Source organism: Neodiprion fabricii, unplaced genomic scaffold, assembly GCF_021155785.1.
Source record: "Neodiprion fabricii isolate iyNeoFabr1 unplaced genomic scaffold, iyNeoFabr1.1 ptg000084c, whole genome shotgun sequence".
Lineage (NCBI taxonomy): Eukaryota > Metazoa > Arthropoda > Insecta > Hymenoptera > Diprionidae > Neodiprion > Neodiprion fabricii.
This window is the reverse complement of record NW_025791626.1, coordinates 49,100-73,240: the sequence shown is the minus strand read 5'-3', so window position 1 is coordinate 73,240 and position 24,141 is coordinate 49,100. Positions and strand designations below refer to the sequence as shown.

General features: G+C 16.9%; 4 protein-coding genes across 4 annotated transcripts; 3 read left to right on the top strand and 1 right to left on the bottom strand.

Moving 5' to 3' along the window:
• Nucleotides 1-11,950: 11,950 nt before the first annotated feature.
• On the top strand, nucleotides 11,951-13,991 carry LOC124187559 (cytochrome c oxidase subunit 1-like; the record flags this gene model as incomplete). Its single annotated transcript, XM_046579711.1, is given in 1 exon segment — nucleotides 11,951-13,991. A coding segment is annotated over 1 exon segment (981 nt), but the record flags the coding sequence as incomplete, so codon positions are not given.
• LOC124187563 (cytochrome c oxidase subunit 2-like) lies at nucleotides 13,300-13,991 on the top strand. Its single transcript, XM_046579715.1, is given in 1 exon segment — nucleotides 13,300-13,991. A coding segment is annotated over 1 exon segment (660 nt). The 5' UTR covers nucleotides 13,300-13,314; the 3' UTR covers nucleotides 13,975-13,991.
• Nucleotides 13,992-17,032: 3,041 nt separating this feature from the next.
• On the bottom strand, nucleotides 17,033-18,296 carry LOC124187564 (NADH-ubiquinone oxidoreductase chain 5-like; the record flags this gene model as incomplete). Its single annotated transcript, XM_046579717.1, is given in 1 exon segment — nucleotides 17,033-18,296. A coding segment is annotated over 1 exon segment (1,161 nt), but the record flags the coding sequence as incomplete, so codon positions are not given.
• A 2,393-nt stretch (nucleotides 18,297-20,689) lies between these two features.
• Nucleotides 20,690-21,916, top strand: LOC124187561 (cytochrome b-like). The gene is given in 1 exon segment (XM_046579713.1): nucleotides 20,690-21,916. A coding segment is annotated over 1 exon segment (816 nt). The 5' UTR covers nucleotides 20,690-20,768; the 3' UTR covers nucleotides 21,585-21,916.
• Nucleotides 21,917-24,141: the final 2,225 nt, after the last annotated feature.

Below are 24,141 nucleotides of genomic sequence, written 5' to 3'. Positions count from 1 at the left end.
TTGGATAAACTCCAATACCTAAACAACATAAAAAAAAAATTAAACTAAAATCAAATGAATAAAAATTAGTAACATAAGGTATTGTTATTCAACAAATCAATATTAATATTAATATAATTAAAGGAGATAAAAAATAAGGAAAAAAATTTGATATTAAAGGAATAGAAAACTCCTTAGAAAATAATTTAATAGCATCAGAAAATGGCTGTAAAACACCAACAATTCTAACTTTATTAGGCCCTTTACGAATTTGAATTAAACCTAAAACTTTACGCTCCAAAAGAGTTAAAAAAGCTACACTAACTAATACTATAATAAGTAAAATTAATCTTCTTAAAAAAACTATAATCAATTCATTAATATAAATTACTAATTGTATAATAAAATATACATAAATAAATTCTAAATTTATTACATTAATCTGCCAAAATAGTTAAAAAATTTAATAAAATTCATTTTAAATAAAATTATAATAATTCAAAATTATGGTCCTCTCGTACTAAAAATTTTTAATAAAATTAAGGATAGAAACCAACCTGGCTTAAACCGGTTTGAACTCAGATCATGTAAAATTTTAAAGGTCGAACAGACCTAAATTTTCAAGCTTCTACACCCAAAATAAATTTTAATCCAACATCGAGGTCGCAATTTTTAATGTCAATAAGAACTTTAAAAAAAATAACGCTGTTATCCCTAAGGTAATTTAATCTAATAATCTAAAACATAGGATCAAAAATTCATTAATTAATGTAAAACAAAATAAAAAGTTTATTAAATTTAATTATCACCCCAACAAAATAATTATATTTATTTAATAAAAATAAATTAATTAATAAAATAAATTTAATTATAAAACTCTATAGGGTCTTCTCGTCCTCTAATAAAATTTAAGCTTTTTAACTCAAAAATTAAATTCAATAATTAATAATTATAAGACAGTCTTAATCTCGTCAAATCATTCATTCCAGTCCTAAATTAAAGAACAAATTATTATGCTACCTTTGCACAGTTAGAATACTGCGGCTATTTAAAATTTTCACTGAGCAGATTAGACTTTTTATATTTATCAAAAAGACATGTTTTTGTTAAACAGGCGAATTAATTTTTTGCCGAATTCCTTATAATTAACTTTCATATAAATTTATATTTATAAATAATTATAATATTTACTAATTTAATCATCATTTAAATTAAATAATTATTAATTAAATTATTTTAATAAAAAATTAAATTAAAACTAAAATATATATATATATATATATATAATTTATAAAATTATTACAATTTTCAAATTAAAACTAATTCTAAGCCTAAAATATAATTATATAATTTAAAACCAATTATAAAATTAAGAATTAAAGCTAATCCCTTAAAACTTTTATATCAAAAACAATTATTTTTATTAATTAAAATAATTAATAATGATATTTAAATTAAATTTATTTATCAAAAAACTAGATAACTTAAAAAACGAAAAACATTTCATTTCTATTTAAAAATTAAAAATAATTATTAAACATTAAAAATAATTTAAAATTAAATAGATCTTTTCAATTCGAGAAAAATATTAATTTATATTATTTTTTTAATTAACCCTGATACACAAGGTACAATAAATAAAATATACTTTTTGAAAAATTTTATTTTTCAAAATATTTCAAATTTCTATCAATATACAATTAAACTATAATTTAAATTATTTTTTCTTTTAACAATACTAAAATTATAAATTTAATAAAAATATTTTTATTAATAAAAAAATTTTAAATATAAAAAATATAATTTATTAATTTCAAATTAAGTTGAATTAAACAACTATTTAATTTATTGTAAATAAAAAAATCCTTCTAAGTAATTTGAATTCTAAATACACTTTCCAGTATATTTACTTTGTTACGACTTATCCCATTTTATAATGAGAGTGACGGGCGATTTGTACATATTTAATTCTTAATTCAAATAAATATAATTTTAAATTTTACTATTAAGTCCAATTTTAAATAAATATTTCAATTTAATATCCAAAAATAAAATTTTTATTGTAATTCATTTAAACTTTAATATAAGCTACATCTTGATCTGAAATAAAATTTCTATAAAATTTAATGAAAATTAATAATTTTAAAAAAATATTCTGTTAACGAAAATAAATAAACTCAATTAATTAAAGTAAGATTTATCGCGGATTATCGTTTAATAAACAAATTCCCCTAATTAGTTTTAAATACAGCCAATTTTTTTAATTTTAAAGAACATAACTATTAATTATTAAAATATAATATTAACATCTAAAATAATAGGGTATCTAATCCTAGTTTAAATCTTAGATTTCATAAAATAATATATATATATATATATATATATAATCAAAAAATTTTATTTCACCATAAAATTATTTTTAATTAAATATAAATAAATTAATACAATTTATTAATTAAAAATATTAATTTGTATAAAACGTTTAACCGCTACTGCTGGCACAATTTTTTTGTCTATACTTTTATATTATTTATAATTCTAAATTTCTTTAATTATTAAAATTAAATGCTGCAAAAAAATTATTTCTAATTAATTAAAAAAATACATGCAAAAAAATAATAATACTAATATAAAAACCAAAATCAAACTTTAATAAAAATAAATAAAAATTATAATATATATATATATATATATATATATATATATATATTATTTAGTGTAATAAGCACAAAGATTTTTGAAATCTTTAGAAATAGTTTAATTCTATTATTAATAAAATAAGATTTAAAAACAAATTTTTATTTAAAACTTTGAAGGTTATTAGTTTAATTAACTTAAAATCTTAATTTTATAGTTAAATGTATAACATTAAATTGCAAATTTAAAATTATAAAAATTATTAAAATTTTTCAAATTATATATTAAAATATAATATAATAAAATAAATTATTAATATAATAAAAATATTAAATAAAATAATTATAAAAAAATAAAAATTAAATATAAAATTATTTAAATTTAATTTAAATATTAATTTTAAATATAATAAAGAAGGTAAAATTAAATTTATATAATAAAATAAAACAACTAATGTAAAAATAATAAACATCAAACATTCAATAAAAAATTTATTATTTACTATTAAAATAAAAACAAAAAACTTTGGAATAAAACCAAATATAGGTGGAATACCAGCTATTGATATAAATATTATTATAACTATAAACTTCATAAAATATCTTATATTATTAAATTTATAAACTTGATTCAAATAATTTATATTAAAGTAACTAAAAAAAATACAAATTATTAAATTATTTAAAGAATAAATTATTAAATAGATTAATAAAATATAAAAATCAATTAATATTGATATAAATATCCAAGATATATGATTAATAGAAGAATAGGCTATAATTAATTTTAATGAAATTTGGTTTAATCCCAATAATGAACCAATAAACCCAGACAAAATTATTGATATATAAATAATTAATCTATTATTAATATTGATTAAAATAAATAAAGGAGCAATTTTTTGAATAGTTAAAATAAAAAAACAATTTAATCATCTAATATTATTAATAATCTTAACCAACCATCAATGAAATGGTCTAGCTCCTAATTTTAAAATTAATCTAATTTGTAGTAAAATCATAAAAAAATTTATATTTATAAAAATTAAACTCATTTTTATTATTAAAATTCTTATAAATAAAAAAGAAGAAGCACCAACTTGAATAATATAATATATCATTGAAGAATTATAAAATTTAGATAATTTATTTCTACTATTTATTAATAAAGGAATAAATGATAATAAATTTACTTCCATACCTATCCAAGCACCAATTCATGATGAAGAATTAATAGTAATCAAAATACCAAAAATTAATATTAAATAAAAATATTTATTTAAACTAATTAATTGTATAAATTTTTTAAAAAAAATTAAATTTATCATTAAAAATTACAATAATTTATAATATAAACTATAAAAGTAATTATAATATTACATAATTTATTCTATCAGAATAACCCTTTTTCAGGCATTTTATATAAAAAGAAAAAAATTAAAATTTTTATCTATGAGATATGAACCCATTAGCTTAATTAGCTTATCTTTTTAAATTAATATAATAGAATATAAATGGAGGTAATTAAGTTAAATAATTTAATAAAATAAAAAATGATTTATTTAAATAAATTATTTTTCTTAAATTAAAGAATAATTAATTTTTAAAAAATTAAAAATATGAAATTAAATAAATAATCATTTATCTATCTGTATGTTTTCTTAAAAGTTCATAATAAGTTCTAATCCATTGTATAAATGTTCCAAACTACAAATCATCAAGTAAATTAGATGGCATTTTCTTAATGAATAATATTTTTATTTTAATTAATATGTGAGCAAATAATTAAAAAATATATAGGATTTTTCTAATAATTATATATAATTTGAAAAATTTAATTAATGTAAAAAAAAAATTTTTTTTAAAATTTCTCTTTTTTTTAAGAGTAAATTAAAAATTATAATATATATATATATATATATATATATATATACATACATTTATATACATACATTTATATACATATAAATATATACACATACATAAATATACATAAATATAATAGAATATAAATGGAGGTAATTAAGTTAAATAATTTAATAAAATAAAAAATGATTTATTTAAATAAATTATTTTTCTTAAATTAAAGAATAATTAATTTTTAAAAAATTAAAAATATGAAATTAAATAAATAATCATTTATCTATCTGTATGTTTTCTTAAAAGTTCATAATAAGTTCTAATCCATTGTATAAATGTTCCAAACTACAAATCATCAAGTAAATTAGATGGCATTTTCTTAATGAATAATATTTTTATTTTAATTAATATGTGAGCAAATAATTAAAAAATATATAGGATTTTTCTAATAATTATATATAATTTGAAAAATTTAATTAATGTAAAAAAAAAATTTTTTTTAAAATTTCTCTTTTTTTTAAGAGTAAATTAAAAATTATAATATATATATATATACACACATACATACATTTATATACATACATTTATATACATACATTTATATACATACATTTATATACATACATTTATATACATACATTTATATACATACATTTATATACATACATTTATATACATACATTTATATACATACATTTATATACATACATTTATATACATATAAATATATACACATACATAAATATACATAAATATAATAGAATATAAATGGAGGTAATTAAGTTAAATAATTTAATAAAATAAAAAATGATTTATTTAAATAAATTATTTTTCTTAAATTAAAGAATAATTAATTTTTAAAAAATTAAAAATATGAAATTAAATAAATAATCATTTATCTATCTGTATGTTTTCTTAAAAGTTCATAATAAGTTCTAATCCATTGTATAAATGTTCCAAACTACAAATCATCAAGTAAATTAGATGGCATTTTCTTAATGAATAATATTTTTATTTTAATTAATATGTGAGCAAATAATTAAAAAATATATAGGATTTTTCTAATAATTATATATAATTTGAAAAATTTAATTAATGTAAAAAAAAAATTTTTTTTAAAATTTCTCTTTTTTTTAAGAGTAAATTAAAAATTATAATATATATATATATACACACATACATACATTTATATACATACATTTATATACATACATTTATATACATACATTTATATACATACATTTATATACATATAAATATATACACATACATAAATATACATAAATATACATAAATATAATAGAATATAAATGGAGGTAATTAAGTTAAATAATTTAATAAAATAAAAAATGATTTATTTAAATAAATTATTTTTCTTAAATTAAAGAATAATTAATTTTTAAAAAATTAAAAATATGAAATTAAATAAATAATCATTTATCTATCTGTATGTTTTCTTAAAAGTTCATAATAAGTTCTAATCCATTGTATAAATGTTCCAAACTACAAATCATCAAGTAAATTAGATGGCATTTTCTTAATGAATAATATTTTTATTTTAATTAATATGTGAGCAAATAATTAAAAAATATATAGGATTTTTCTAATAATTATATATAATTTGAAAAATTTAATTAATGTAAAAAAAAAATTTTTTTTAAAATTTCTCTTTTTTTTAAGAGTAAATTAAAAATTATAATATATATATATATATATATATATATATATATATATATATATATATATATATACATACATTTATATACATACATTTATATACATACATTTATATACATACATTTATATACATACATTTATATACATACATTTATATACATATAAATATATACACATACATAAATATACATAAATATACATAAATATACATAAATATACATAAATATACATAAATATACATAAATATACATAAATATACATAAATATACATAAATATACATAAATATACATAAATATACATAAATATACATAAATATAATAGAATATAAATGGAGGTAATTAAGTTAAATAATTTAATAAAATAAAAAATGATTTATTTAAATAAATTATTTTTCTTAAATTAAAGAATAATTAATTTTTAAAAAATTAAAAATATGAAATTAAATAAATAATCATTTATCTATCTGTATGTTTTCTTAAAAGTTCATAATAAGTTCTAATCCATTGTATAAATGTTCCAAACTACAAATCATCAAGTAAATTAGATGGCATTTTCTTAATGAATAATATTTTTATTTTAATTAATATGTGAGCAAATAATTAAAAAATATATAGGATTTTTCTAATAATTATATATAATTTGAAAAATTTAATTAATGTAAAAAAAAAATTTTTTTTAAAATTTCTCTTTTTTTTAAGAGTAAATTAAAAATTATAATATATATATATATATATATACATTTATATATATATACATTTATATACATACATTTATATACATACATTTATATACATACATTTATATACATACATTTATATACATACATTTATATACATACATTTATATACATACATTTATATACATACATTTATATACATACATTTATATACATACAAATATATACACATACATAAATATACATAAATATACATAAATATACATAAATATACATAAATATAATAGAATATAAATGGAGGTAATTAAGTTAAATAATTTAATAAAATAAAAAATGATTTATTTAAATAAATTATTTTTCTTAAATTAAAGAATAATTAATTTTTAAAAAATTAAAAATATGAAATTAAATAAATAATCATTTATCTATCTGTATGTTTTCTTAAAAGTTCATAATAAGTTCTAATCCATTGTATAAATGTTCCAAACTACAAATCATCAAGTAAATTAGATGGCATTTTCTTAATGAATAATATTTTTATTTTAATTAATATGTGAGCAAATAATTAAAAAATATATAGGATTTTTCTAATAATTATATATAATTTGAAAAATTTAATTAATGTAAAAAAAAAATTTTTTTTAAAATTTCTCTTTTTTTTAAGAGTAAATTAAAAATTATAATATATATATATATATATATATATATATATATATATATATATATATACATTTATATATATACATTTATATATATACATTTATATACATACATTTATATACATACATTTATATACATACATTTATATACATACATTTATATACATACATTTATATACATACATTTATATACATACATTTATATACATACATTTATATACATACATTTATATACATACATTTATATACATACATTTATATACATACAAATATATACACATACATAAATATACATAAATATACATAAATATACATAAATATACATAAATATAATAGAATATAAATGGAGGTAATTAAGTTAAATAATTTAATAAAATAAAAAATGATTTATTTAAATAAATTATTTTTCTTAAATTAAAGAATAATTAATTTTTAAAAAATTAAAAATATGAAATTAAATAAATAATCATTTATCTATCTGTATGTTTTCTTAAAAGTTCATAATAAGTTCTAATCCATTGTATAAATGTTCCAAACTACAAATCATCAAGTAAATTAGATGGCATTTTCTTAATGAATAATATTTTTATTTTAATTAATATGTGAGCAAATAATTAAAAAATATATAGGATTTTTCTAATAATTATATATAATTTGAAAAATTTAATTAATGTAAAAAAAAAATTTTTTTTAAAATTTCTCTTTTTTTTAAGAGTAAATTAAAAATTATTATATATATATATATATATACATTTATATATATACATTTATATATATATACATTTATATACATACATTTATATACATACATTTATATACATACATTTATATACATACATTTATATACATACATTTATATACATACATTTATATACATACATTTATATACATACATTTATATACATACAAATATATACACATACATAAATATACATAAATATACATAAATATACATAAATATACATAAATATAATAGAATATAAATGGAGGTAATTAAGTTAAATAATTTAATAAAATAAAAAATGATTTATTTAAATAAATTATTTTTCTTAAATTAAAGAATAATTAATTTTTAAAAAATTAAAAATATGAAATTAAATAAATAATCATTTATCTATCTGTATGTTTTCTTAAAAGTTCATAATAAGTTCTAATCCATTGTATAAATGTTCCAAACTACAAATCATCAAGTAAATTAGATGGCATTTTCTTAATGAATAATATTTTTATTTTAATTAATATGTGAGCAAATAATTAAAAAATATATAGGATTTTTCTAATAATTATATATAATTTGAAAAATTTAATTAATGTAAAAAAAAAATTTTTTTTAAAATTTCTCTTTTTTTTAAGAGTAAATTAAAAATTATAATATATATATATATATATATATACATTTATATATATACATTTATATATATACATTTATATACATACATTTATATACATACATTTATATACATACATTTATATACATACATTTATATACATACATTTATATACATACATTTATATACATACATTTATATACATACATTTATATACATACATTTATATACATACATTTATATACATACATTTATATACATACATTTATATACATACATTTATATACATACAAATATATACACATACATAAATATACATAAATATACATAAATATACATAAATATACATAAATATAATAGAATATAAATGGAGGTAATTAAGTTAAATAATTTAATAAAATAAAAAATGATTTATTTAAATAAATTATTTTTCTTAAATTAAAGAATAATTAATTTTTAAAAAATTAAAAATATGAAATTAAATAAATAATCATTTATCTATCTGTATGTTTTCTTAAAAGTTCATAATAAGTTCTAATCCATTGTATAAATGTTCCAAACTACAAATCATCAAGTAAATTAGATGGCATTTTCTTAATGAATAATATTTTTATTTTAATTAATATGTGAGCAAATAATTAAAAAATATATAGGATTTTTCTAATAATTATATATAATTTGAAAAATTTAATTAATGTAAAAAAAAAATTTTTTTTAAAATTTCTCTTTTTTTTAAGAGTAAATTAAAAATTATAATATATATATATATATACACATACATTTATATACATACATTTATATACATACATTTATATACATACATTTATATACATACATTTATATACATACATTTATATACATACATTTATATACATACATTTATATACATACATTTATATACATACATTTATATACATACATTTATATACATACATTTATATACATACATTTATATACATATAAATATATACACATACATAAATATACATAAATATACATAAATATACATAAATATACATAAATATACATAAATATACATAAATATACTAGAATATAAATGGAGGTAATTAAGTTAAATAATTTAATAAAATAAAAAATGATTTATTTAAATAAATTATTTTTCTTAAATTAAAGAATAATTAATTTTTAAAAAATTAAAAATATGAAATTAAATAAATAATCATTTATCTATCTGTATGTTTTCTTAAAAGTTCATAATAAGTTCTAATCCATTGTATAAATGTTCCAAACTACAAATCATCAAGTAAATTAGATGGCATTTTCTTAATGAATAATATTTTTATTTTAATTAATATGTGAGCAAATAATTAAAAAATATATAGGATTTTTCTAATAATTATATATAATTTGAAAAATTTAATTAATGTAAAAAAAAAATTTTTTTTAAAATTTCTCTTTTTTTTAAGAGTAAATTAAAAATTATAATATATATATATATATACACACATACATTTATATACATACATTTATATACATACATTTATATACATACATTTATATACATACATTTATATACATACATTTATATACATACATTTATATACATACATTTATATACATACAAATATATACACATACATAAATATACATAAATATACATAAATATACATAAATATACATAAATATACATAAATATAATAGAATATAAATGGAGGTAATTAAGTTAAATAATTTAATAAAATAAAAAATGATTTATTTAAATAAATTATTTTTCTTAAATTAAAGAATAATTAATTTTTAAAAAATTAAAAATATGAAATTAAATAAATAATCATTTATCTATCTGTATGTTTTCTTAAAAGTTCATAATAAGTTCTAATCCATTGTATAAATGTTCCAAACTACAAATCATCAAGTAAATTAGATGGCATTTTCTTAATGAATAATATTTTTATTTTAATTAATATGTGAGCAAATAATTAAAAAATATATAGGATTTTTCTAATAATTATATATAATTTGAAAAATTTAATTAATGTAAAAAAAAAATTTTTTTTAAAATTTCTCTTTTTTTTAAGAGTAAATTAAAAATTATAATATATATATATATATACACATACATTTATACACATACATTTATATACATACATTTATATACATACATTTATATACATACATTTATATACATACATTTATATACATACATTTATATACATACATTTATATACATACATTTATATACATACATTTATATACATACATTTATATACATATAAATATATACACATACATAAATATACATAAATATACATAAATATACATAAATATACATAAATATACATAAATATACATAAATATACATAAATATAATAGAATATAAATGGAGGTAATTAAGTTAAATAATTTAATAAAATAAAAAATGATTTATTTAAATAAATTATTTTTCTTAAATTAAAGAATAATTAATTTTTAAAAAATTAAAAATATGAAATTAAATAAATAATCATTTATCTATCTGTATGTTTTCTTAAAAGTTCATAATAAGTTCTAATCCATTGTATAAATGTTCCAAACTACAAATCATCAAGTAAATTAGATGGCATTTTCTTAATGAATAATATTTTTATTTTAATTAATATGTGAGCAAATAATTAAAAAATATATAGGATTTTTCTAATAATTATATATAATTTAAAAAATTTAATTAATGTAAAAAAAAAATTTTTTTTAAAATTTCTCTTTTTTTTAAGAGTAAATTAAAAATTATAATATATATATATATATATATATATATATATATATATATAAATAATATATAAATTAAATTTTTAATTTATATAAATTATAATTTATAAAAAATTTTAATAAAAGAAATTTTAATTTCATAAATAAATTTACAATTTATCGCCTAAATTCAGCCATTTTATCAAATATTGAATAAATGATTATTTTCAACTAATCACAAAAATATTGGCACATTATATTTTATATTTGGAATCTGATCAGGAATACTAGGATTATCTTCTAGAATAATTATTCGTATAGAACTAGGAACACCCTCATCATTTATTGGTGATGATCAAATTTATAACATAATTGTAACATCCCATGCATTCTTAATAATTTTTTTTATAGTTATACCCATTATAATTGGAGGGTTTGGAAATTGACTAATTCCTCTAATACTTGGAGCCCCTGACATAGCTTTCCCCCGAATAAATAATATAAGATTTTGACTATTACCTCCATCATTAATCTTACTAATTTCAAGAAGATTAGTAGATTCAGGGACAGGGACAGGTTGAACAGTTTACCCCCCTTTATCAAGAAATCTTGGACACTCAGGACCCTCTGTTGATTATACAATTTTTTCTTTACATATAGCAGGAATTTCATCAATTCTTGGAGCAATTAATTTTATTTCTACAATAATTAATATACGACCAAAAGGAATAAGATTTGAACAAATACCTTTATTCGTTTGAGCAGTAAAACTAACAGCTATTCTTCTTTTATTATCTCTTCCAGTTCTAGCAGGAGCAATTACAATATTATTAACAGATCGAAATATAAATACAACTTTTTTTGATCCTTCAGGAGGAGGGGATCCAATTCTATATCAACACTTATTTTGATTTTTTGGACACCCAGAAGTTTATATTTTAATTTTACCAGCCTTCGGAATAATTTCTCATATTATTTCACAAAAATCAGGAAAAAAAGAAACATTTGGAACTCTTGGAATAATCTACGCAATAATAACAATTGGATTATTAGGATTTGTAGTTTGAGCACATCATATATTTACTGTAGGTATAGATGTTGATACACGAGCTTACTTTACCGCTGCTACAATAATTATTGCAATCCCTACTGGTATTAAAATTTTTAGATGATTAGCAACACTATATGGATCTAAAATAAATTTTAGATCATCAATACTATGAACATTAGGATTTATTTTTTTATTCACAATAGGAGGATTAACAGGAATTATACTTTCTAACTCTTCAATTGATATTATTCTACATGATACATATTATGTTGTTGCACACTTTCATTATGTCTTATCTATAGGGGCAGTATTTGGAATTATAGCAGGATTTATTTACTGATATCCATTATTTACTGGGATAACATTAAATATAAAATGATTAAAAATTCAATTTACTATTATATTTTTAGGAGTAAATATAACTTTTTTTCCACAACATTTTTTAGGGTTAAATGGAATACCCCGACGTTACTCTGATTACCCAGATGCATTTACAATATGAAATATTATTTCAACAATTGGGTCAATTATTTCTTTTATTAGAGTATTATACCTAATTTTTATTATTTGAGAAAGAATGTCAACACAACGGCAAATTATATTCATAGAAATTACAAATTCATCTATTGAATGAAAACAAAAATTTCCTCCTTCAGATCATAGATATGAAGAAATTCCAGGAATAACAAAAAAATTCTATTATGGCAGAAAAATGCATTGGATTTAAACCCCATAAATAAAGTTTTAAACTTTTTTTAGAAAATGATAACCTGATCAAGAATAAATTTTCAAAATGCCAATTCACCTATCATAGAACAATTAATCTTTTTTCATGATTATACTATAATTATTTTAATCTTAATTACTGTATCAATTTTATATTTAATATTAACTATAATATTAAATAAATTTACTAATAAAAACCTTTTAAATAAACAAAATATTGAAATTATTTGAACAATAACTCCTTCAATATTATTAATCTTTATTGCTATGCCATCAATTCACCTACTATACTTAACAGATGAAATTAATAAACCCCTAATTACAATTAAAACAATTGGACATCAATGATACTGAAGATATGAATACTCAGATTTCAAAAATATTGAATTTGACTCTTATATAAATAAATCAATTAATAAAAATTCTTTTCGTTTATTAGATGTAGATAATAACACAATTATTCCCTTAAATACACAAATTCGAATGATTGTTAGATCAAACGATGTAATTCACTCTTGAACAATTCCTAGACTAGGGAAAAAAATTGATGCAATTCCAGGTCGATTAAATCAAATTAGATTATTAATCAAACGACCAGGTTTAATATTTGGACAATGCTCAGAAATTTGTGGAGCCAATCATAGATTCATACCAATTGTTATAGAAAGAATTCCAATAAATTATTTTTTAAAATGAATCAATTCATTTTAATTCATTAAGTGGCTGAAAAGCAAGCAATGATCTCTTAAATCATTTTATAATATATTAGCAAATATTCTTAATGAAAAGAATTAATTTATTAAAATAATAGTTAGTCAAACTATAAATATTAGAAAAATTCTAATATTCTTTTATTCCACAGATATATCCTATAAATTGATTATTTTTATTTACAACTTTTACTATTCTTTTTACTACAATTATTATTATAGCATATTTTAGAAAAAAAAATTTTTTTAAAAAAAAATTCGATAAATTTTTTAAGAAAAAAAAATTTGGTTTCTGAAAATGATAATAAATTTATTTTCAATTTTCGACCCAACTTCAACTTTTTTTCCTAACCTAAACTTAAATTGATCAAGAACATTAATTGGAACATTCCTATTTCCATCAACAACTTTTTGACTAATTATATCACGAAAAAATATTTTATGATGAAAATTAATATACATTATTCATTCGGAAGTAAAAATTTTATTAGGTAATTTTAAAATTAACAGAACATTAATTTTTTCATCTTTATTTTTATTTATTTTATTTAATAATTTTATAGGTCTTTTTCCTTATATTTTTACTAGAACTAGACATTTATCAAATAGAATTACATTATCATTATCTTTATGATTAAGACTTATACTATTTGGGTGACTTAAAAATATAAATCATATATTTACCCATCTTGTTCCTCAAAACACACCAAATGCATTAATACCTTTTATAGTATTAATTGAATCAATCAGAAATTTAATTCGTCCCTTAACACTTGCGGTACGATTAACAGCAAATATTATTGCTGGTCATTTACTAATAACCTTACTAAGAAGAATTGGTACAAAAATTAATATATTATCCTCATCTATTTTAGTAGTTAGACAAATTTCCTTACTAATTTTAGAATTCGCTGTTTCAATTATTCAAGCTTATGTTTTTATAGTACTAATTACTCTATACTCTAGAGAAGTAAACTAAATAATGTCAAATAAAAATATATCATTTCCTCAACATCCATTTCATTTGGTTAATTACAGACCATGACCTTTATTAGGATCATTAGCTGTAATAATTCTACTTTTAGGTTCTATTAAATGATTCAATTTCAAATTAAAAAATATATTAATATTAGGAATTCTAATCACCATTTTAATTATAATTCAATGATGACGAGACATCATTCGAGAAAGAACCTTTCAAGGATTACATACATCAAATGTAATAACAGGAATAAAATTAGGAATAATTTTATTCATTGTTTCGGAAATTTTTTTCTTTTTATCTTTTTTTTGAGCTTTTTTTCATAGATCCCTCTCACCTTCAATTGAAATTGGAAGAATATGACCTCCAAAAAATATTACACCATTTAACCCTTATGATATTCCTTTATTAAATACAATTATTTTAGTTTCTTCAGGGGCTACAATTACATGAGCCCATCATAGATTAATAAATAATATAAAAAAAGAAACACTAAAAAGAATATTATTAACAATCATTCTAGGTATTACTTTCTCAATACTACAATGATATGAATATTTAGAAGCACCATTTACAATAGCAGATTCAGTATATGGATCAACTTTTTTTATTGCTACAGGATTCCATGGAATTCATGTCCTAATTGGTACAACATTTATTACAATTAACTTATTTCGAGTATACTTAAATCATTATTCTAATTTTCATCACTTTGGGTTTGAAGCAGCCGCATGATACTGACATTTCGTAGATGTAATTTGACTTTTCCTTTATATTTCTATTTACTGATGAAGAACATACTAATATATTTATATAATATAACTTAAGTATAATTGATTTCCAATCAATAAGTCTAACAAAATTTAGTATAAATAATTAAATTAATACTTAATACCTTAATAATAATTATAATAATTACTATTATTATATTAACTATTTCAATAATCTTATCAAAAAAAACATTTTATGAATTAGAAAAAAATTCACCATTTGAATGTGGATTTGATCCAAAAGGATACCCACGTATATCATTTTCTATTCGTTTTTTTCTAATTGCAGTTATTTTTTTAATTTTCGATGTAGAAGTAACATTAATATTACCAATAATTATAACCTTAACAATTTCAAATATAAAAATTTGACTATTTATAGTATCATACTTTATTTTAATTTTATTACTAGGATTATATTACGAATGAAAATTTGGGGCACTAAACTGAATTTAAATCTACAAAGTTGAAATAAAATTTATATTCAGTTTCGGCCTGAAATTATAGTTATTTATTAATAACTCTACTTTATAGGATAATAGTTAAATATAACATTTGATCTGCATTCAAAAATTATTAATATAAATTAATTTATCTTAAATAATTTATATTAAAATTAATTGAAGCCAAAAAGAGGCTTATTATTGTTAATAATAAAAATGAATAAAAATTCCAATTAAATAGAAATATAAAATAAAAAAGCTTCTAACTTTTTATTAAATGATTAAAATTCATTTATATTTCTAATTTATATAGTTTATAAAAACATTACATTTTCATTGTAAAAATAAATTATTTAATTTTATAAATTAAATGTTTAAAGATTTAAATAAATCATCATATTATCTTCAATAATATACTTTAAATTTTAAGCTATTTAAACATTTATAATATAAAGAAATAATAAAAAAATAAAAAAGCAAATAATAAAAATAAATTTAAAACATTATTAAAATAAAAAATTAATAAATCTATAAATATATAAAAATTTTTTATAAAAATTATAATTATTCTTCTTTTATAAAATTCTAATCAATTTTGATTAAAATTTAAAGTTAATTCTTTGTTTATAAATATAATATTTTTAATTAAACCATAAGTAGAAATTACAGGTAAAAACCATATTGTTCTAAAAAATATATTTAAAAAATAAAACTTTAACTTAAACATTTTAACATTTAAATAATAAATAAAAAATCCAAATAATATACCTAAAAAAATAATCAAAATTGGTAAAATTTTTATATAAAAAGGCAAAATAATGACATATGTATAAGGAAAAATTAATCAACTAAATATAGAACCCCCTAAAATTACTATTAATATCATAAAATATATTGAATTATTTATATAAACATCATAATCATTTAAATAATTTAATCTAACTATATTATATCAACCTAACATAGAAAAATAAATCAAACGAAAAGTATAAGAAACTGTTAAAAAAGTCGAAACAAAAAAAATAAATATAATAAATATATTATAATTTAATATTAAAACTATTTCTAAAATTATATCCTTAGAATAAAATCCAGCTAAAAAAGGAAACCCACATAAAGACAAATTAGAAAAATGAAAACAAATAGAAGTAAAAGGTATTTGATTAAATATTGAACCTAATAAACGAATATCCTGAAAATTATTCAATCCATGAATAAAAACTCCTGAACATATAAATAATAATGCTTTAAAAAATGCATGTATTAAAAGATGAAAAAAAGCTAAAAACTTAAATCCTAAAAATAAAATTCTTATTATTAAACCTAATTGTCTTAAAGTTGATAAAGCAATAATTTTTTTTAAATCAAATTCAAAATTTGCATTTAATCCAGATATAAATATAGTTAATCTAGATAATAATAAAAATATAATAATAAAATTCTCTCTATTAAATAAATTTTCAAATCGAATTAATAAATAAACCCCTGCCGTTACTAAAGTAGAAGAATGAACTAATGAAGATACAGGAGTAGGAGCTGCTATTGCTGCAGGAAGTCAAGAAGAAAAAGGAATTTGAGCACTTTTAGTAAATGAAGCAATCAAAATCATTAAAGTAATTACTATTATAAAAGAATTATATTTTAAAACATCTATATAAAAATAAAAATTTCAACCTCCAAAATTTATTATTCAAGAAATTGATAATAATAAAAAAATATCACCAATACGATTAGAAATAACAGTTAATATACCAGCATTAAAAGACTTAACATTTTGATAATAAATTACTAAACAATAAGAAATTAAACCTAACCCATCCCAACCTAATAAAATACTAATTAAGTTTGGACTAACAATTATTAATATCATTGATACAACAAATAAAATTACCAATATAATAAATCGATTCAAATTTAAATCATTTATTATATAAGAATTTCTATATAAAATTACCAAAGAAGAAATAAATAAAACTGTTCTTATAAAAATTAATGATATCCAATCAAATAAAAATGTTATCACTACACAAGAAGAATTAATTTCAATTAAATTATACTCAACAAAATAAACTAAATCATATAATAAAAAATAAATACTTAATATAAATAAAAATAATCTAATAAAAAAAATTATAATAAAACTAAATAAACAAATATTTAATATAAAAATAATTTAAAAACTAAATTTAATTTTCTTTGACACCACAAATCAATATTTTAAATAAACTATTTAAATTAATTTATATTCAAATAATAAAAGATTCTCTGTTTAAAATAATTAAATTTAAAGGAATTCAATGTAATATTAATAAAATGTACTCACGAACATTACCTTGAGAAAATGAATAAAAAAAATAATTTATTTTACCATGTTGAGTAAAAGAATATAAATATAATGTATAACAAGCTCTAAAAAAAGATAAAAAAATGATTAATAAAAAAATTATTTTACTTCATATAACTAATCTATTGATTAATATAATTTCACCTATTAAATTTAAAGAAGGAGGAGCTGCTATATTTGAAGAACATAATAAAAATCATCATAAACATATTCTTGGCATATAATTTATTAAACCTTTATTAATAAATAATCTCCGACTTCTTAAACGTTCATAAATAATATTTACTAAACAAAATAAACCTGAAGAACATAAACCATGAGAAATTATTAACAAATAAGAACCATAAATTCCCCATCTTATTAAAGTCAATAAACCAGATAATATTATTATTATATGAGCAATTGAAGAATAAGCAATTAAAGATTTTAAATCAACTTGAAATATTCTAATTAAACTAATATAAATTCCCCCTATTATTCTCAAAACAATCAAATAAATATTAAAAAAAATTCCTATATTAATTAAATATATATAAACTCGTAACAAACCATATCCCCCTAATTTCAATATAATAGCAGCTAAGATTATTGATCCACAAACAGGAGCTTCTACATGAGCTTTGGGTAATCATAAATGTATAAAAAAAATTGGTAATTTTACTAAAAAAGCAAAAATTAAAAATACAAATAAATAAAAAGAATAAACTTGAAATAAATTTTCCACAGAAAAAATATAATTTAAATTTTTAAATTCAAAAAATAAATAAATAATTCTTAATAATAAAGGTAAAGAAGCAAATAAAGTATAAAATAATAAATGAATACCTGCTTGAACCCGATCTAATTGATTACCTCAACCTAAAATTAAACAAAAAGTAGGAATTAATCTACATTCAAAAAAAAGATAAAATAAAAATAAATTATTTACAGTAAAAGTCAAAAATAAAAAAAAAATTAAAAAAAATATTAATAAAATAAAATAATTTAAATAAATTTTTAATTCATAAATAAAGTATCTTGATATAATTATTAATGCTCCAATTCATAAAGTTAATAAAACTAAACCAAAAGATAAATTATCACACCCCAAAAAAATATTTATACTCTTAAATTCAAATCTATAATTTCCAGAAAATATAAAAAGAAATCTTAAAAAAAATAAATTAAACTGAAAAAATCAAAAATTATTTTTTGAAACTATAATTAAAAATAATAAATAGAAATAAAACTTTATCATTAAAAAATATTTAAAACCTGAAAATAATCATTACCATGTAAACGAATTATATAAATCAAAATAGATAAACCCAAAACTCCCTCACAAACTCTAAAAATTAAAAAAATTATAATAAAATATATCTCTAATATATATATATTTAAAAATAAAATTAATATTAAATATAATATTAAAATAATAAATTCAATTCTTAATAAAACTATCAATAAATGAAACCGATTTAATCTTAAACTTAAAAATCTAATTAAAAATATAAAATAAACAAAATAATAAAAATCTATTAAAATAATAAATTATATATATATATATATATATAATTTCAAAAAAAGAAAAAATTTCCTATCATTAATCTCCAAAATTAATATTTTAATAAACTATTTTTTGAAATTTTTATATTAAATAGTTTTAATAGTTTATTTAAAATATTGATTTTGTAAATCAGAGAAAAAAATTTTTTTTTAAAACTAATTAATATAAATTTATTTTAATTAATTAATTACAAAAATTTTCATACTACTTATATTAATTAATACTATAATAATATATTTAACAAAAACCCCATTTACAATGGGATTAATTTTACTAATCCAAACATCTTTAATTTCTGTAACATCAGGAATATTAAATATAAGATTTTGATACTCATATATAATTTTTTTAATTTTTTTAGGAAGATTATTAATTATTTTTATTTATGTATCAAGATTAATCTCAAACGTAAAATTTCTTTTTAATAAGTGAATAATAGTAAACATTATCATAATTATTTTAATATTCTTATTAATAATTAATTATAATAAAATAAATTTTACATTTGAAGATACAATAAAATTATCTCATATTGAACTAAATAAAAATATAATAACTAAAATATCATTAAACAAATTATTTAATAAACCAAATTTTATTATTTCATTTATAATAATAAATTATTTATTTATTACACTAATTATTGTTGTAAAAATTTCTAATATCAATTTAGGATCTTTACGGAAAACTTTTTAATGTTACCTTTACGTTTAAAAAATATTTTATTAAAAATCATAAATGGATCATTAGTAGATTTACCAACACCATCAAATATTACAACAATATGAAATTTTGGTTCATTATTGGGATTATGTTTAGTAACCCAATTAATTACAGGTATTTTTTTAGCTATACATTATACACCAAATATTCAAATAGCATTTGATAGAATTATTCATATTTACCGAGATATTAATAATGGTTGAATAATCAAAAATTTACATGCAAATGGTGCTTCCATATTTTTTATCTGTATATATTTACATATTGGACGAGGAATATTTTTTGGATCATTTAACTTTAAACCGACTTGAATTACAGGAACAACAATATTATTATTAACTATAGCAGCCGCATTCTTAGGGTATGTTTTACCTTGAGGACAAATATCTTTTTGAGGAGCTACTGTAATTACTAACCTTCTATCAGCAATCCCATATTTAGGAGAATTCTTAGTACAATGATTATGAGGAGGATTTTCTATTAATAATGCTACACTAACACGATTTTTTACTCTTCATTTTATTATTCCTTTTATTATTGTTATAATAACAATTATTCATTTAATATTCCTACATAACACAGGATCAAGAAACCCTTTAGGAACTAATAGTGACATTGATAAATTACCATTTCAACCCTATTTTTTATTAAAAGATATTGTAGGATTTATTTTAATATACTTTATTTTAATTTATATTATTTTAATAAATCCTAATATATTAGGAGACCCAGATAATTTTACTCCTGCTAATCCTATAATTACTCCTCCTCATATTAAACCTGAATGATACTTTTTATTTGCATATGCAATCCTACGGTCTATCCCTAATAAATTAGGGGGTGTAATTCTTCTTTTAATATCTATTTTAGTATTATTAATTATACCTTTTTATAAAATAATAAATTTCAAAGGATTAAATTTTTACCCATTTAGACAATTTCTATTTTGAATATTTATTAGAATTGTATTAATACTAACATGAATTGGAATAAGACCTGTAGAAAATCCATTTATTATTGTTGGTCAAATATTAACATTAGTATACTTCTTTTATTTTTTAATTTATCCCACATTAACAAAAATATGAGATGTTTTATTAAATTAAATTAAACCAACAAATCAATGAACTTGAATAAGTTTATGTCTTGAAAACATAATATAAAAGTTTTAAATCTTTTATTGATTTAAACTTAAATAATTAAATTTTTAATATAATTTATAATAAAAAACAATAAAATATAAATTTTAAACCCATAAATAAAATTAAATAATTTAATGAAACAGGTAAAATTTTTTTTCAAGCCATTATCATCAACTTATCATAACGTAAACGAGGCAAAGTTCCTCGAATCAAAATAAATAAAAATCTAATAAAAATAATTATTAAATAAAAAATTAAACTATGTAAATCACCTCCTAAAAATATCAAAACAAATAATATACTTATAAATAAAATTCTTGAATATTCAGATAAAAAAATTAATGAAAACCCGACACCTCTATACTCAATATTAAACCCAGAAACCAACTCAGACTCCCCCTCAGAAAAATCAAAAGGTGTTCGATTTGTTTCAGCTAAACAAATAATAAATCAAACTAAATTTAAAGGAAAAGTTAAAAAAATAAATCAAATAAATTCTTGATATAAACTAAATAAAATTATAGAATAACCTTCAATTAAAAATAAAATTGATAAAATTACTATAACTAAACTAACTTCATAAGAAATTGTTTGAGCAACAGTACGTAATATACCCAAAAAAGAATATTTAGAATTTGAAGATCATGCAGAAATTATAATTGGATAAACTCCAATACCTAAACAACATAAAAAAAAAATTAAACTAAAATCAAATGAATAAAAATTAGTAACATAAGGTATTGTTATTCAACAAATCAATATTAATATTAATATAATTAAAGGAGATAAAAAATAAGGAAAAAAATTTGATATTAAAGGAATAGAAAACTCCTTAGAAAATAATTTAATAGCATCAGAAAATGGCTGTAAAACACCAACAATTCTAACTTTATTAGGCCCTTTACGAATTTGAATTAAACCTAAAACTTTACGCTCCAAAAGAGTTAAAAAAGCTACACTAACTAATACTATAATAAGTAAAATTAATCTTCTTAAAAAAACTATAATCAATTCATTAATATAAATTACTAATTGTATAATAAAATATACATAAATAAATTCTAAATTTATTACATTAATCTGCCAAAATAGTTAAAAAATTTAATAAAATTCATTTTAAATAAAATTATAATAATTCAAAATTATGGTCCTCTCGTACTAAAAATTTTTAATAAAATTAAGGATAGAAACCAACCTGGCTTAAACCGGTTTGAACTCAGATCATGTAAAATTTTAAAGGTCGAACAGACCTAAATTTTCAAGCTTCTACACCCAAAATAAATTTTAATCCAACATCGAGGTCGCAATTTTTAATGTCAATAAGAACTTTAAAAAAAATAACGCTGTTATCCCTAAGGTAATTTAATCTAATAATCTAAAACATAGGATCAAAAATTCATTAATTAATGTAAAACAAAATAAAAAGTTTATTAAATTTAATTATCACCCCAACAAAATAATTATATTTATTTAATAAAAATAAATTAATTAATAAAATAAATTTAATTATAAAACTCTATAGGGTCTTCTCGTCCTCTAATAAAATTTAAGCTTTTTAACTCAAAAATTAAATTCAATAATTAATAATTATAAGACAGTCTTAATCTCGTCAAATCATTCATTCCAGTCCTAAATTAAAGAACAAATTATTATGCTACCTTTGCACAGTTAGAATACTGCGGCTATTTAAAATTTTCACTGAGCAGATTAGACTTTTTATATTTATCAAAAAGACATGTTTTTGTTAAACAGGCGAATTAATTTTTTGCCGAATTCCTTATAATTAACTTTCATATAAATTTATATTTATAAATAATTATAATATTTACTAATTTAATCATCATTTAAATTAAATAATTATTAATTAAATTATTTTAATAAAAAATTAAATTAAAACTAAAATATATATATATATATATATATAATTTATAAAATTATTACAATTTTCAAATTAAAACTAATTCTAAGCCTAAAATATAATTATATAATTTAAAACCAATTATAAAATTAAGAATTAAAGCTAATCCCTTAAAACTTTTATATCAAAAACAATTATTTTTATTAATTAAAATAATTAATAATGATATTTAAATTAAATTTATTTATCAAAAAACTAGATAACTTAAAAAACGAAAAACATTTCATTTCTATTTAAAAATTAAAAATAATTATTAAACATTAAAAATAATTTAAAATTAAATAG